The 15,558-nt window shown below is 48.2% G+C and overlaps 1 protein-coding gene across 1 annotated transcript in view; it reads right to left on the bottom strand.

Annotated features, from left to right (window-relative positions):
- The window catches only part of LOC142905813 (polypeptide N-acetylgalactosaminyltransferase 18-like), a 108,955-nt gene that overhangs the window by 17,491 nt on the left and 75,906 nt on the right, over positions 1-15,558 (bottom strand). The window contains exons 8-10 of the mRNA XM_076052952.1: positions 7,847-7,984; positions 7,141-7,236; positions 2,385-2,543 (exon numbers count right to left, since the gene is read on the bottom strand). Of these exons, the coding sequence (XP_075909067.1) occupies positions 2,385-2,543; positions 7,141-7,236; positions 7,847-7,984 (393 nt within the window). The remainder of the gene's footprint in view (positions 1-2,384; positions 2,544-7,140; positions 7,237-7,846; positions 7,985-15,558) is intronic.

Raw genomic sequence — 15,558 nt, 5'->3', positions numbered from 1 at the left:
CGAGCAGCCGGCCATTGTCTCGTTGGCTTGAAATTTTACAGTAATTTTCATTCAAGGTCGTTTATTGTGAAGGTTCCCAACATTGCAACGTGGATGCGCTGTCACGATTCCCACATGCTTCATGTTGCGCATGTTCTTCTGGAATGAGTCGTTGTATGCCTGTTACAATGGATTCTCCCTTATCGCCAGTGGTAGCAAATGTTTTCATGGACAAATGAGACAGATGCCATCCAGACATCCACCCTACGTCCTTCCTTGTGGAAGAGATATGTAGATGACACGTTCGTCATTTGGCCACATGGCCAGCCAGCACTAAACCAATTCTTCAACCACATCAATTCTATACACCCAGCCATCAAAGTCAAAGGATGGCAAGTTACCATTCCTGGATGTTTTTATCGAGAAGAAGATGGCTCGTTGGGACATTCTGTCTACACGAAAGTCACCCACAGGGATGCCTATCTAAAGCCTGACTCCCACCACCATCCAGCCAAGAATAATTCCCTCATCAAAACACTACACCATAGGGCCCATTGCATCTCCAACCAGCACCACCTAGCCAGTGAGCTGGAGCACGAACACCAAGCCCTCAGGATGAATGGATATTCTGACCCTATAATCCGCAAAGCTGTCTCCCCAGCCATGGGAAGACAACTATCCACGGACCCAATCAAAACCATCACCTTGCCATACATAGCAGGGGTTACCAAAAATACTTCCAAAATCTTAAACAAACACAAGATCCAAGTTCGTTTCAACACAGTCCACAAAATCCGTGATTGATCCCATCAGTAAAGGATGCAATTCTTGACATGCAATATCCTGGTGTCCACAACTAAGTTGTGGCTGCGGCAGCGTTACATTGGGAAAGGAAACATGTCTCGGACCGTGTTCACGAATACAAGGCAGATCTGAACCACGGTAGGACCAATACCTCCGTTGATGCGGATCACTGTGGGAACACACGAAATTGTTTCTTCCAAGACGAAGGTACTCTGCAAACCCACTGGCTATCATCAGAGATTTGTTCATGAAGCCATCTAGATATAAAACACAGACACAACTTCAACCGAGAAGATTGGTACAAATTGAGCAATCACTGGAAGTCTCAACGTGCTGTGAGGTTTCCATCCTTCCTGGGATTTTCGCTGACTCTCTGAGTTGCATTATTACGTTGGATGTATTTGTATTAACTGGCTGGATGTACTTCTCGCTCAGTCACCGATGCTGCAACATACTAAGCTCGTGCATTGACATGCTAATCTCTCACAATACAATAGCCACTTCCACAGCCTCAGGCAGATCATCTCTAGCCCCGCCCTCTTACCCTAAGGCTGCATCCATTTCAGGCCTACATAAGACCTTGTTTCAGTAGCTTTCTCTCTCTCGCCTGAAGACGATCGATTGTGTTGCGATCGAAACGTCGTGATCTATTCATTTTCTATCAACGTGACTTTACTGAAAGAACCAAAGAGTATAATAAGTTTAATCAAGTTGTCAACAATTTGTGTTTTTTTATGGATACACTTTTTTGGAATAGTTGTTAGCGTCTGATCATAGATAAAAATGTTAAAAGATCATATTAGGTTAATTAGTACATTTCTTGAAAACTTTTGCCTGACGAAGACAGGCTTCATGAACTAGTAGTTGCATTCCTGAAGAACGCCACGTGATGGAACAATCATGCTCTAATAAATAATTTATCATCTCGGGTAAAGCACAGTCTGTTGTGCTATAATGCGGTAGTTGTATTCCTGTAGAACACCGTGTTGTGTAAAAATTGCGCTTTAATAAATAATATATAACAGTGTTAAAGCACAGTCCACGATAACAAGCGAGATGTGTACGCAGGGTGAACAAAGAATAGGCACGTGGGCAGCATCTAGATGGATCCAACAGCATCCCGCCTTGTGTGATTATGCTATGCTGAGACTGTTTATTCCTATTTGTGCAACGTAGTTCCATTACTCGAATGTGTTATATCCAATTTGCATGCGCGTAAAAAAATGTGTTTCTTTTAATAGACGTTATAAAAACACATTATAGGAAAGCAGACTGTACTAACCGGGGTGGCCACCAGACTCGAATCACGATCTGCGACAAAGCTTGCAAGCAATGTTACCACCACACATATTGCACATATACAGTGCCATTCTCTCAGCCTTGTCTAGACCACCAACTCGAGAGAAGTGAAAAAGTGTCACATTGTTAATTTTGACCACCAGGTCCAGAGCCTTAAAGGAATACAAATGATCATTATGATGCTTTCATTATATATAGATTAATTCATGCTCATAGCATCCGACAATGCTGTGCGGCACTTAGATTATAAATGCTCGTAAACAGAACAACTGTGGGCACGCATTACTAACTCTCTCTCTCACCTTAAAGTGCAGGTACCGTGCTTGCAGTGATGCCTGCATAGGATCCAACAGCGCCAGCTTCTCCCCGTCCTCCGAGACCCCGAGGCAGATTTTCTCTTGAACCCTCTGGCCGGCTCTGAAGCCCACCATGATTTGCTCAGAGGTGGTCATAACGGCGAGCTGTCATAAGATCAAAACAAGGTTTGTTGCCGGCGCAGCTTAGATGTTCAGAGAGCACACCGAGCCAGCAGTAAGATTGTCATTGCCTCGCCTGGTATGCAGGAAGTCGTGCGCTCGATCCTGACCCTTACGCATGTTCTATATTTGGAGTTTGCATGGTTTCTCTCCCCGTGGTTGTGTGAATTTTATCCAGTTTTCTCTCCACATTTTGAGTGTTTGGCTGCTAGAAATTTCCACTTGATAACCCACTTAGTTGAGCTATCATTTGTGATCACCAGGTCGAGAAGAGGGTATGCTGCACACCGTCGATGGAACTGGAAACCGCGTCAACAGGAGGATTGGATGGCACAGAGGCCATCTCTTGCTTGTTTCCGCTGCGGTCAGCCGGGGCACTTGGCACGAGGATGCCACAGTCACTATCAGACACTGACTATAGCTCTGGCGCCCGCTGCCCCTCCGACGTCTCCACCTCAACCCTAACAGGTGAGTCGAGCCACGTCAGACACCCGGCCCATTTTAAAATCTCAGACATCTAATGACTCAGAGTTCATCCACGCTCAGCATGACACACACATCAACACCGGGCAACATAATTCGGTTGCGCAGGGGTGGCCTAGCTCGGGAACACAGTGGAGGAAATTGGTGCGTCGCATGATCGCGGAGGCTGCGGGTTCCTCGGCAGTATCCGGATATATTCAGGATATTGAGGTACGTGTCTTAGTGGACACGGGAGCCTTGGCTACCATTATTTCTATTGTTATTTTCCAATTGTTGTCGATCTCTGCTCGTCAAGTACGACCTGTCATTAATGCTTGTGTCACAGCAAATGGTGGGAGCATGGACATCATTGGTCAGGTGGATGCCCGTATCGAAATTGGCGAGGTTGCCGTGGTTGGACCTGTATTGATCTCAAAGATGCTGGCTATTCCCTACTTTTTGGGTACCGATTTTCTAAAAAGAAGGCCTATTAAAATCCTGGTCGATCAAGGTTGTGTGGAAATGCCGTCGAGTCGCAAATAGTTTTCTACCGTCTTTGCATGTACGTACGTCGGCGAGGGTCACGGTTCAAGCTCTTGCTAAGGATTAGGTGGAGATCCCGCCAGGGTCTCAGATGGTTGTCCCATTATGCTATTGCAAGGAATTGAGGAATGTTGATCTGACGGCTGGGGTTCTTCTGACCCCGTCACAAATGGTGACTGGCGGATTGGCGCTAGTTGGCACACAAACAGTATTTTGCTCCAATCAGGCCCCTTTTTGCAAGTGCTTAATGCGGGTCCAGGTATGGTTGTGTTTCAGGCAGGTACGGTGTTGGCTCACACTACTACCGCGTTTTGTGAGAATGATACCGTTGCGCCGCAAAGTGTCGGTGCAGTAGAGCAAATTGGGGTCACGAACGGGATGTGGTTGGAAGCGCTGTGTCGGGAGAATTCGTAGTTGTCTTCGGAGTAACAAAATGACTTGCGTTTGCTTTTGTGCGAGTTCTCCGACGTCTTCAGCAAAACATTCTTTGATATCGGTGGTACCTTCATGTTTCAACATCGTATCGACACAGGGGAGGCCGGCCCTATTCATCAGAACTCGTACTGATTGAGCCCAGTATAAAAGGAACGTGTGCAATGGGCGGTCGACAACATGTTGGCCGCCGATATTATTTCTCGATCTAATAGCCCTTGGGGAGCGCCCGCCATGCTTGTTAAGAAGAAGGACGGCAGTCTTAGGTTTTGTGTTGACTTCTGTAAGTTGAACAAAGTTTATGTGGCCGACGCATACCCGCTCCAAAGCATGGACGACTCTCTGGATGCCTTGTCAGGCATGCGGTTTTTCTCCAATCTCGACTTGTCATCAGGGTTTTGGCAGCTTCCCCTTGACAAATCATCAAAACCAAAAACCGCGTTCTGCACAACCCAGGGACTCTTCCAGTTTAATTGCCTTCCGATGGGCTTGAATTCGGCTCCAGTCATCTTTCAGCGACTCATGGAACTCATCTTGAATGGCCTGCAGTGGAACATCTCTGATGGCTGCGATCTGTTTTCATTAGGAAGCGCTCAGCCAATTTGAAATTTAAACCAGCGAAATGTAATTTGTTACAGAATTCTGTATGCTATTTGGGCCACATTGTTAGCGCTGAGGGTATAGCCACAGATCCAGAGAAAATGGCTTGCGTTCACGATTGGCCGACCCACAAATCCGTGGATGATGTGCGCAGTTTCTTCTGGTTTGCGTCGTACTACCGCAGGTTTGTACCGCACTTTAACACGGTCGCCAAACCCTTGCATGCCTTGACTGCTGAGAACCAGAAGTTCCGATGGGGACCGGAGGAGGAGGCTGCAGCTAGTGACACGGGAATATGCGCCATTTTGTCTCAAGTTAAGAACGGTATTGAGGTGGTCGCGTATGGCAGCCGTGTCCTCTCCCCCACAGAACGTCGTTATTGTGTCACTCATAAAGAATTATTGGCCATTGTCTATTTCATCTGACAATACAGGCCTTACCTCTATGGCAGGGAGTTGGTCGTTCGCATGGATCACGTGGCCCTCCAGTATTCCTTAAAGGTTGAACAACCTTCTGGCGAACTTTCGTGTTTGCTCGAAATTCTACAGGAATAATTGTTCCGCGTGCTATATCGGAAAGGTGTTCGACATTGCAATGCGGATGCCTTGTCCCGGTTGCCTCATTCGCCTTTGTCCATGTTGTCGGGTGTGAGCCATTGTAGACCCTGGACGTTGAAATCAACTACCGTCATGTCTGCGTTCAATGACACGGAGCCCGCTAGGGCGGTTGCGCCTGCCGATAGCATTTTGCACCTTCCACTCTCTGCATGGGTGCACGAGCAGTTGAATGATAATTCTCTACGGGTCTTGCGGCATCGTGCAGAAATTGAACAGACAACTCCCGCGTTGGTTTATGGGCCTTGATTGGTTCTTCATGATGACCTATTGATGTGGAGAGAGGACATGTTGGACCGTTGCCATGTTGTCGTCCCCACTGCTCTTCGAGGTTACCTAATTCGTGTGTTGGACGTATAGCTCTTTATTGTCGTTCTTAACTGGTGTATGGGTGCACTTTCCTATTGTCTTGGTATTAGCCGGGACGGGACGGGGGTGGGGGGGGGTGGTGATGTAATGACATGCTGACATCTGCTGGTTAGGAAAGGGAAGCACGGGTACGGGCACTGCTAAAACAACATCCAATCTGAATGGGAGAGGTATCTGGGGCAAAGGTAATGGGCAAGGTTGGCCGGATGCTTCGAGAGTGTGCTGGAAGGTTGCCGCACCTGGGGTGATACAAGCGGGGGCAGAGGAGGATTCGGGGTTCGTGTGTGGAGTCTTGGGTCCGGACTGCATTTGCTGCTCGCCGTCATCTCTCTCCGTCGTCCGGCCACGTGGAAGATCTCCTGCGGCTTCCATTACCCTCCCTGGCATGCCGCCAGTCAGCGGCGTGGCCGAGTGCGGATGGTGGAACCACGCCGAGTGATCAGCCGTGTGTGTGTGGCCCGTACAGACGCTATCATTCAGTGTTGTACTCGAGTGAGAGATAAGGTTGGCCTGTGTTGTGCCCATATATGAATAAAAGAAGAAGTACCCTCTACACGGCATGTCGCGGAAATCGCACATTACATAGACGAAAGAAAAATGAAAATAATAAAATTAAAATAAATTAATTAAATCACGACGTTTCGGGCGCAAAACAAGCGTCCTTCATCAGGTGGGAAAGCATGGTCTGCTGCTGATGCAGACTGTTTTAAAAGGTTTGAAATAGGTGTAGCCCAAGTGTCATAAAGAACTTTACCGAAACTTCACCGAAAGAACCAAAGAGTATGGATCCTTGTAATCACGAAAACTTCAAATCTAGAATCGCACATTACATTTGTATTTATTTTGAGGATGAAGTGAGGATTAAAGGTGCAGCCCTACAATAACTTAACTGCTCGTGCAACTGTTGGTAGAAAGGTGTATAGAGAGCCTCCTCTGGGTTTGGTATTTGGCCTAATCTTCAACACTGCTCAGTATATATTGGACGCAGTGTTGGTGGAAGTAACCACACTTAAAATTATTATTAACAAATATATTAAGCAGTTAAGGCCCACCGAGCTATACTATAGCTCGTTTTATGTAGTGATCTGGCCATCACAAATGATAACCCAACGAAGTCGCATATCAGCACGGAAAATTTTATAACAGCTAAATATTGTAAACGCACATTGTTTCTAAATGTGGGGGGAAAACCCGGAGCACCCGGAGAAAAATCCATGCGACCACAGGGAAAGAAAAGATGCAAACTCAAAATATACAACAGGCGTTAGGGTAGGAATCAAACCCACAACCTCCTACATACCAGGCGAGGTAATTACCATCTCATGGCCACAGTGACACCTCCAACACACGAGACTTCCCGATTGTGTTTCGTCCTGATGCGTGGACAGAGGGGGTTGAGTTTCAGAAACAGCAATGTCATTTCAACTGCCTCTCCAAGGGATGGGATCCAACCTGGTGGCTGATATATTTCAAGTCCGGGGTGCTGCTCACCTCTAGCACCAGGGCACCATCCTTAAAGTTTCGGTATATATGACTGAAATGTCTGTGACGGAACAGCATACCTGAGGCTGATACCCATAGCACGTGAACATGATAGGCTGTTTTTTCTCTGGATTGCCTCTGTCCAGACACAGGTCCTTCCTTCTGCTGTTTGTAAACTGCAAAAGTGAGATACATTTCATTCATTAAGATGAAAATAATCAGTCACTCACGGCATCGTCACTCACGGCGTCGTCATCACAACACAGCGTCACTCACGTTACACAGCGTCATCCCATACAGCGTCATCACACAGCATCACACACTGCATTATCACTCACAGCATCATCAGTGACAGCATCATCAGTGACAGCATCATCAGTGACAGTGTCACTTAAAAATGGGATCTTAGAAATAGCTCTGTGATATCCACTTCCACTGGCCATTCTGCGTGGATAAGAATGTACCTTGAAGAATAAGGAATCTCAGAGGTAATTATTTGATACTGTATCTGCTTATGCGGGACGTTCTACATGGACCAAATCACCACTTTAAGAAAGGATCATAGAGGAAGTTACGTGATATCCACTTCTGTGTGCCTTTATTTAAACACGGTGGAGCTGCTGCTACTCAGTGAGAGTTTTGGAATGGATTTCTGCGTCTTGTGATGACGTAATTATGATAGCTGCGCAACCAGAACACCACAAAAATTATAGGTGGGTGGAGGGGAATTAACACTTTTTCTACTTTAAATCGACGGTGGCCTTGGCAGAGGCGTGCATCGCTCACCACCCCGAACCGTGCGATGTTTCCATGCCGCTCAAAAGCCGGGAAAACGTTGTCCAAGTACCACTCAAAGCTCTTACACTTGAGCGCCTTCCTCAGAACCACCCTCTGCGAGATGTCGCCAATGTCGATTCCGGTATCCTGCAGGCAATGCAACATAGTGCAGGTCAAACAGTGTACGTGTGTTAAATTAATTTCACACCTTATGAGTCAATTGTATTAATCAGAGATGCGGGGGAAGGACAATAAACTAAACATTAAATGCAGTTCTAAAGAAATTAGTTTCAATCTAGATATAAAAGTGCACAACTCCAGTGGCTTCCTAATATTGGAAGAGCGTTCCAGACGGTCACAGAAGCGCATCCAAAAGCGCGTGATGCGATGACTGCCTTGCTTCGATGGCCAGCCAAAAGCCACCACTGCGAGGATGACCGGAGTTTGCGTGATGGTTTATGCTCTTTAACAAACTATACAATGCATATTTGTTATGTTCTGCTGCCCCAGGTGGCTGTTGTGGGCTAGTGCATTTGTTTGTTGCAAACATGTCATGGAGCGGTGAACCACGTGACCTCAAGGGGTGAGCGTGGGGATATAAAAGGCCACCGTTTTCAAGTTTCAAGTTTTCAAGTTTCATTTATTAGGTATAGCCCTGTGAGCCATGCGGCTCTTAAGTCGGATGCAACCGCAACAAACAAAATTTGAACACAGAACATCTTAAAGCGACAACGCGTAACAGAAACATCCTGGAATAAACCAGCAAATATTCCTCGCAAAAAAACATGTTAAAACGCTGTGTTAAAATCAATGTGGTGCAAGCCAACAACAACAACCATAAGACAATTTAGATGAACCATATGTTTTCGAATCACCAAAATAAAGCTGTAAAAACAATGTAACAACAGTAATCATAGGAACTGTGAATTTAAATTTAACAATAAACGATATACATAACACGTACGACAAAAAAACTGCAGCCATAGCTGGCAGCACGACACTCCCAGTGTATGTGTGAGTGAGTCAGCAGCAGAGTGAGTGTATGATGTGCGAGTCAGCGTATGAAGAGTGAGTCAGTGAATGATGTGTGAGCGAGTGTATGATGTGTGAGCGAGTCAGTGGCAGTGTGAGTGAGTGTATGATGTGTGAGTCAGCGCACGATGTGTTAGTCAGCGCATGATGAGTGAGACAGTGTATGATGTGCGAGTGAGCCAGCAAACAATGAGTGAACCTGTGTATGATGAGTGAATGGGTCAGTGGTTGTGCGAGTGTATGATGTGTGAGTGAGTAAGCGCATGATGAGCGAGTCAGTGCATAATGTGTGAGTGAGTCAGTGCATGGTGTGAGTGTGTCAGTGTATGATGTGAGAAAGTCAGTGTCGGCTCCATCCGCTTGCGCCGTCGCCCCGCCCCCCCCCCTGACTCCGTCGGCCCCCCCCCAGCTCCGTCGCCCCCCCCGGTTCCATCGCCCCCCCGCTGGCTCCGTCGCCCCCCCCCCCCAGCTCCGTCGCCCCCCCCCCAGCTCCATCGCCCCCCCCGCTGGCTCCGTCGGCCCCCCCCGGGCTCCGTCGCCCCCCTCCCCAGCTCCGTCGGCCCCCCCTCCAGCTCTGTCACCCCCCCCCAGCTCCGTCGCCCCCCCAGCTCCGTCTGCCCCCCCCTGGCCCCGTCGCCCCTCCCTGGCTTCGTCGCCCCCCCCAGCTCCGTCGCCCCCCCCCCCGACACCGTCGGCCCCCCCAGCTCCGTCGCCCCTCCCTGGCTCCGTCGCCCCCCCCCCGGCCCCACCGCCCCCCCCCCGGCTCCGTCGCCCCCCCCAGCTCCGTCGCCCCCCCCCCGGCTCCGTGGCCCCCCCTGGCTCCGTCGCCCCCCCCGACACCGTCGGCCCCGCCCCCACCTCCGTCGGCCCCCCCTTGGCTCCGTCGGCCCCGCCCCCACTTCCGTCGGCCCCCCCCTGGCTCCGTCGGCCCCCCCGGCTCCGTCGGCCCCCCCTGACTCCGTCGGCCCCCCCCCTGGTTCCGTCAGCCCCCCCCAGCTCCGTCACCCCCCCCAGCTCCGTCGGCCCCCCCGGCTCCGTCGGCCCCCCCCCAGCTCCGTCGCCTCCCCCCAACTCCGTCGGCCCCCCCTAGCTTCGTCGGCTCCCTCGGCCCCCTCACAAACGGCCCCGCAGCAGTGGAGCTGCTCCATGTGGTTGTCTCAGCTTACATTTGTAGTCCATTTCTGCATTCGGTGCCTTACTAATTGTGCGTAGCTAAGATGATCCCATTCAGGATAGTCCGGTAACAATAAACAATTGAATAATTAGGAACAAAAAACTGGAAGCACAAAGCATGGCTCACGCCAACTCACACCACAGCTCCGCCCCCACTGTCCAAAACGGCGAGAAGAAAACGGCTCTGCCCCTTTTTCCACGGCAACAAATGTACAGTAAGTTGTCTACACATTATAGCAGCGGAAAGCAATTTCATTTTACGCTGGTTTCCACTAATATTGGACGTAATTAGTTGTTGTTTCGAATTACAAGCAAAAACTCTAAACTCTTCAGAAGCGACCTGGCTATTACAAATGATAGCTCAACGAAGTGGCTTAATCATGTGGACATTTATAACAGCAAAATACTCTAAATGCACGTTGATTCTAAATGTGGAGGGCAAAACCGGAGAACCCAGAGAAAATCCACGCAAACACGGGGAGAGATACAGGCAAACTCCAAATATGCAGGTGGTGTAATAGCGCTGGCTGGTAACCAGCAGCGGCAACTGTGGTGGACAAACAGTACACACGCCGGCGAGGATATACATGGGTGTGTCAGCGGGGCGCAGGAACTAGGGCAAGGGTCATGGAGGATCCCATCTGGAAGCCCCTGAAACCTGCTAGTGCAGGGGTCGGGAACCTTTTTGACTAAGAAAGCCATGAAAGCAAAAAATTTGGAAATTTATTTCAGTGAGAGCCATATAATATATTTTAAAAGTGAATTCAACTAAATGTCAGTATAATAAGCCTCTGAATTTATTCTTTTAAATAATGTTGTTATAACACTCACCATTAATGCGACTTCTGGTGCTGCATGGATTTGCTGATGTCTTTGTAGTCGGGTTGGTACTTGGTGAGGTTAAGCTTCATGCAAGCGTTGAGGCTTTCATCCGTTAAACGTGATCGTAGGTTGGACTTGATGTTTTTAAGATGTGAGAATGACTGCTCACATGCATACGTAGATCCAAACATGGTCAATACAGCAATACTCACACGCTGCAGTGTGTGGTATGTGACAGGAAGCGCGTTCCAAGTTTTGAGAATCAGCTGGTCTTCGGGTTGGAGTTTTTTCATTTCTGTCCACATGTGCTTGCTCGCCAACTCCGCTTTCTGTCGTGTGATTCTTTCCAAATCTTCATTCAGTGACTTGAACTTATTCACCCACATGTCTGAGGCCTTCAGGTCAGCCACTTCTGCTTCAAAATCTCTGACGGAGACACCAGGGATGTAATTCAGGTCGGCTGTGTTCAGTGAACACTCGTTTGGATGGGTGATGAACTTAAAAAGACGAGTGTGCTCACGAAATTCTCCAAAGCGTGCTTTGAAGGACTGTAGGAGACTGGATGTGCAGCCAGCTAGCTGGTGGAGATCAAGGTTTTGAATGGGCTCACTTGCTGTGCATGCATCTTTAAATTGGCTCAGTTTTTCAAAATGTAGTAAACGACCTGTTTCAAGATCCGTGATGAAAAGCTCCAGCTTGTTTTCAAAAGCAAATACAGCTTGTTGAAGGGATAACACTGTATTTCCAATGCCTTGCATTTTCACGTTGAGCTGGTTCAGATGTTCAGTCAGATCTACGAGATAGTAAAACTTGAGGAGCCACTCGGTGTCGGCTAGCTCAGGATGCCCGACGCCTTTCATTTCAAGGAAAGTCCGGATTTCGTTCAGGCAAGCCGCAAAACGGCTAAGCACCTTCCCTCTTGACAACCAACGCACATTGCTGTGCAAAAGCAGACCAGGATAGTTATTTACAACTTCATCCAGCAGTGTTTTAAACTGGCGATCATTTAAGGCTCGGGCAACAATAAAGTTGATCACACGAATGACCAGCGACATCACTTCGCCAAACTGCCTGTCACACATCTGAGCACAAAGTGCCTCCTGGTGTATAATGCAATGGAAACTTAGGATGGGTCTATTTTCATGTTCACGGAGAAGCGCCACAAATCCTTTGTTTTTCCCCACCATACACGGAGCATCATCAGTACACACTGAGAGAAGTTTATCCATAGGTAGACTTTTTTCTTGAGCAAACTCCATGAAAGACTTGAATAAATCCTCACCTCTTGTGGACCCTTTTAATGGCAGAACAGCAAGACTTTCTTCGCGCAGTGTGTCACCAACAGCATATCTTGCAATCACGCTGAACTGCGACAAATGGCTCACGTCTGTTGACTCATCCAAAGCCAGAGAAAAGAACGGCGCTGCATTTATGTCCTTCACTTGCGTTTCCTCCACTTTGTTTGCCATCACGATGGTACGATCATGAACAGTTCTTGCCGACAGAGGCATGTCTTGTATCCGTTTGATTATCTTGTCTTTGTTCGGAAGATCATCAAAAAGTTCATTGGCTACATCCAGCATGAACGTTTTAGCATACTCGCCATCTGTGAATGGTTTTCCGTTCCTCACTATTGCTAAAGAACCAGCAAAGCTAGCCGAATTATAGTCACCTTGCCGGGTCCATACGCGGAGTTGCTGCTGGCTAGCTTGCACCCTGCTCAGAAGCTCTTGGCATGCTTTCTTTCTGCTGTCTCCCGCAGGGTATTTTGATGCAAAGGTAGCGTGGCGCGTGTCGAAGTGCCGCTTTACATTCGACCGTTTCAACGATGTAATTTTGTCATTGCAAATTAGACACACCGCAGAACCCGCTCTCTCCACAAAGGCGAATTCTTCGGTCCATTCGTCCTGAAATGTACGATACTCGTCGTCTTTTTTTCTTTTCGCCATCTTCTTCGTCGAAGGGTTAGCTTTGAGCTAATGACCGAGCAGACGCAGTCTCAGACTGATTCAAAAGGGGGCGTTTACCTGTTTTACCCAGCAACGGCAAACGTAGGCCAGTATCATCCAATTAAAATAATGGACAATTGCTCCTGCAGCCCTGAACAGGACATGCGCAGTGAAAAATCGATGGATGGATTAAAACAAGTGAGAATATTTTGTTTTATCTGCGAGCCATATGCAATCATCAAAAGAGCCACATCTGGCTCGCGAGCCATAGGTTCCCGACCCCTGTGCTAGTGGGTTCAAGAATGGAGGCGCGGCCAGGGCGGAGCCAGTCCGTGCTGGTAGCATAAAAGGAGGTGAGAGCGGGAGCTTGAGGCTGCTGGTTCTGGGATTGGATCATCTCGTGGTTGCTGTCATCTCGTCACCATTGTCGCTGCCGTCTTCACTCGATATTGCGCTGCTAGATAGTTGTTGGCTGTCTCCGTCAGCACTGTCGGTGTTAGACGGCTAGTGTTGTGTATAGGCTAGTGACTGTAGAGTGTGCAGGCGAGATCGTGTGTGTTCAATAAAGAAGGTGCATCTACTAACCTCGTCTCCGTCTTACTAACACTACACAGGCATCAGGGTCGAGATCGAAACCACGACCTATATATCAAGTTTAATACGTAGGCTTTCACGACCAATATTATTCATAATAAAGGTTTTTGGGTTAGATCGCGTAAGTATAAATGTGTCAAAACCCTTCACCACCCGACACGGCAAATCAGTAAGGGATTTTTCACGTAAACAAAACGCAAAATAGTTACTACTTCAGCCCACCGGTGTGCTGAGTGAATCCACAACATTTACAATCTGAGTCCGACGTTTCGCTGGTAATTACATCCAGCATCATTGGGCAATTTGCCAGAATACTCAGAATACATGAAGTTAACATTTTGCCACCATGGCGCCCTTGTCTTTCAAAAAAAGACAAGTTGCTTCCATAAATACTAGGCAGTGCAGAAGGTAATTTTGTATTCATGTACTTTGCTCGGTCAGTGTTTAACTATCTGTATAGTCGCGCAGTGTCACGCATGCCGATGACAGAACAAATAATATGTACAGTCTCGTTATGACTTTATGCATATTGTATGTACGTATGTTGAACTTCCATCGCACCCTATACGGAAGGGCACATGAGGAACACGCGGGAAGGTTCCAGAAGGAGGAGTGGTCAGGGCCAGAGCCAGGCCAAGCTGACAGTAGAAGAGGGGCCCCTGGAGGGAACCTTGGGGCTGTCGTTTGGAGTGGGATCCCCGTCGTGCTGCTGGAGTCTTCAACATTCTTTTCGTCGTCTCCATCTTCACGATCTTGGCGTCGCCAGTCAGGCAGTCTACCAACTGTTCTGACTGGGAACTGTAGTCAACTATAGACGGATTAGTGGAAGTGTTAACCCGTTGGTGCGTGTAAATAAACAGAGTGCCTCGAACTCTTAGTGTCTCCGAATTAGTCACTACACTATGATAGCTGGAGCCAAAGTGCCACATGCCCTTCTGCATGGCCTTTAACTTCGGATGCCATTCCGATGATGTACACGTACATTAAGAACATCATCGGAATGAGAAAGGGTTAATTAGCTATTATTCCTGCATTAATCCACGACAACTACGCTGAATGACAAATAACGGTGACCACATGTTTTCCCAGTTTTGCCACATCTAGAGGGATGTGTGGCTAACCAGTGAGAAAAACAAAGATGTGCTGCGTCATGTGAGAGAACAACCTAAATCTCATTCAATCAATTAGGAAGAGATTAGGCAGATAGTGCTGGTAGGGAATGAGATGACAGAGGTTATTAGGTCAACAGCGGAGTGAGGGAATGGGCTGAAGGAGGTAATTGGGTAGGTGGTGGTGAGAGGGAAGGAGCTGAAGGACACGATTGGGTAGGTGGTGGTGAGAGGGAATGAGTTGAAAGAGGTGATTGGGTAGGTGGAGGTGAGAGGGAATGAGCAGCAGGATGTGCTTGGGCATGAGGTTGTCAGAGGGAATGAGTTGAGGGAGGTGATTGGGCAGGTGGTGGTGAGAGAGAATGAGCAGAAAGAGGTGAGTGGGTAGGTGGAGGTGAGAGGGAATGAGCTAAAGAATGTTATTGGGTATGTGTTGTTGAGGGGGAATAAGTATAGGAGGTGATTGAGCAGATGGACGTGAGATGGAATCAGCTGGAAGAGGTGAATGGGTAGGTTGTGGTGAAAGGGAATGATTTGAAGGAGGTCGATTGGTCAGGTGGTGGTGAGAGGGAATGAGCTGAAGGAGGTGCATGGTTAGGTGGTCATGAAAGAGAATGAGCTGAAATGATTGGGTAATTTGAGAGGAGAGGGAATGAGCTAAATAATGTAATTGGGTATGTGGTGGTGAGTGGCAAAAGGCTTTTGATGGTCATTGAGCCGCAGGAGGTGTTTTGGCAGGTGGTGAGGGGGAATGACCTGAAATAGGTGATTGGATAAGTAGAGGTGAGATGCAAGAGCTGAAGAATGTGAATGGGGTGCGGTGGTGAGAGGGAATGAGCTGAGGAAGGTGATTGGGTAGGTGTTGAAAGGGATTGGGCTGAAAGAGGCGATTGGCTAGGTGGTGTTGAGAGGGAATGAGCTGAAAGAGGCGATTTGTTAGGTGGTGGTGAGCGGGAATGAGCTGAACGAGGCGCTTGGGTGGGTGGTGGTGAGGGGGAAGGAGCTGCAGGAGGCGCTTGGGGTGGCGGTGGTATGATATAAT

This window comes from Petromyzon marinus, chromosome 59 (genome assembly GCF_048934315.1).
Source record: "Petromyzon marinus isolate PM22_M1 ecotype Great Lakes invasive population chromosome 59, UKy_Petmar_22M1.pri1.0, whole genome shotgun sequence".
Taxonomy (NCBI): Eukaryota; Metazoa; Chordata; class Hyperoartia; order Petromyzontiformes; family Petromyzontidae; genus Petromyzon; species Petromyzon marinus.
This window is presented reverse-complemented; position numbering and strand designations above follow the sequence as displayed.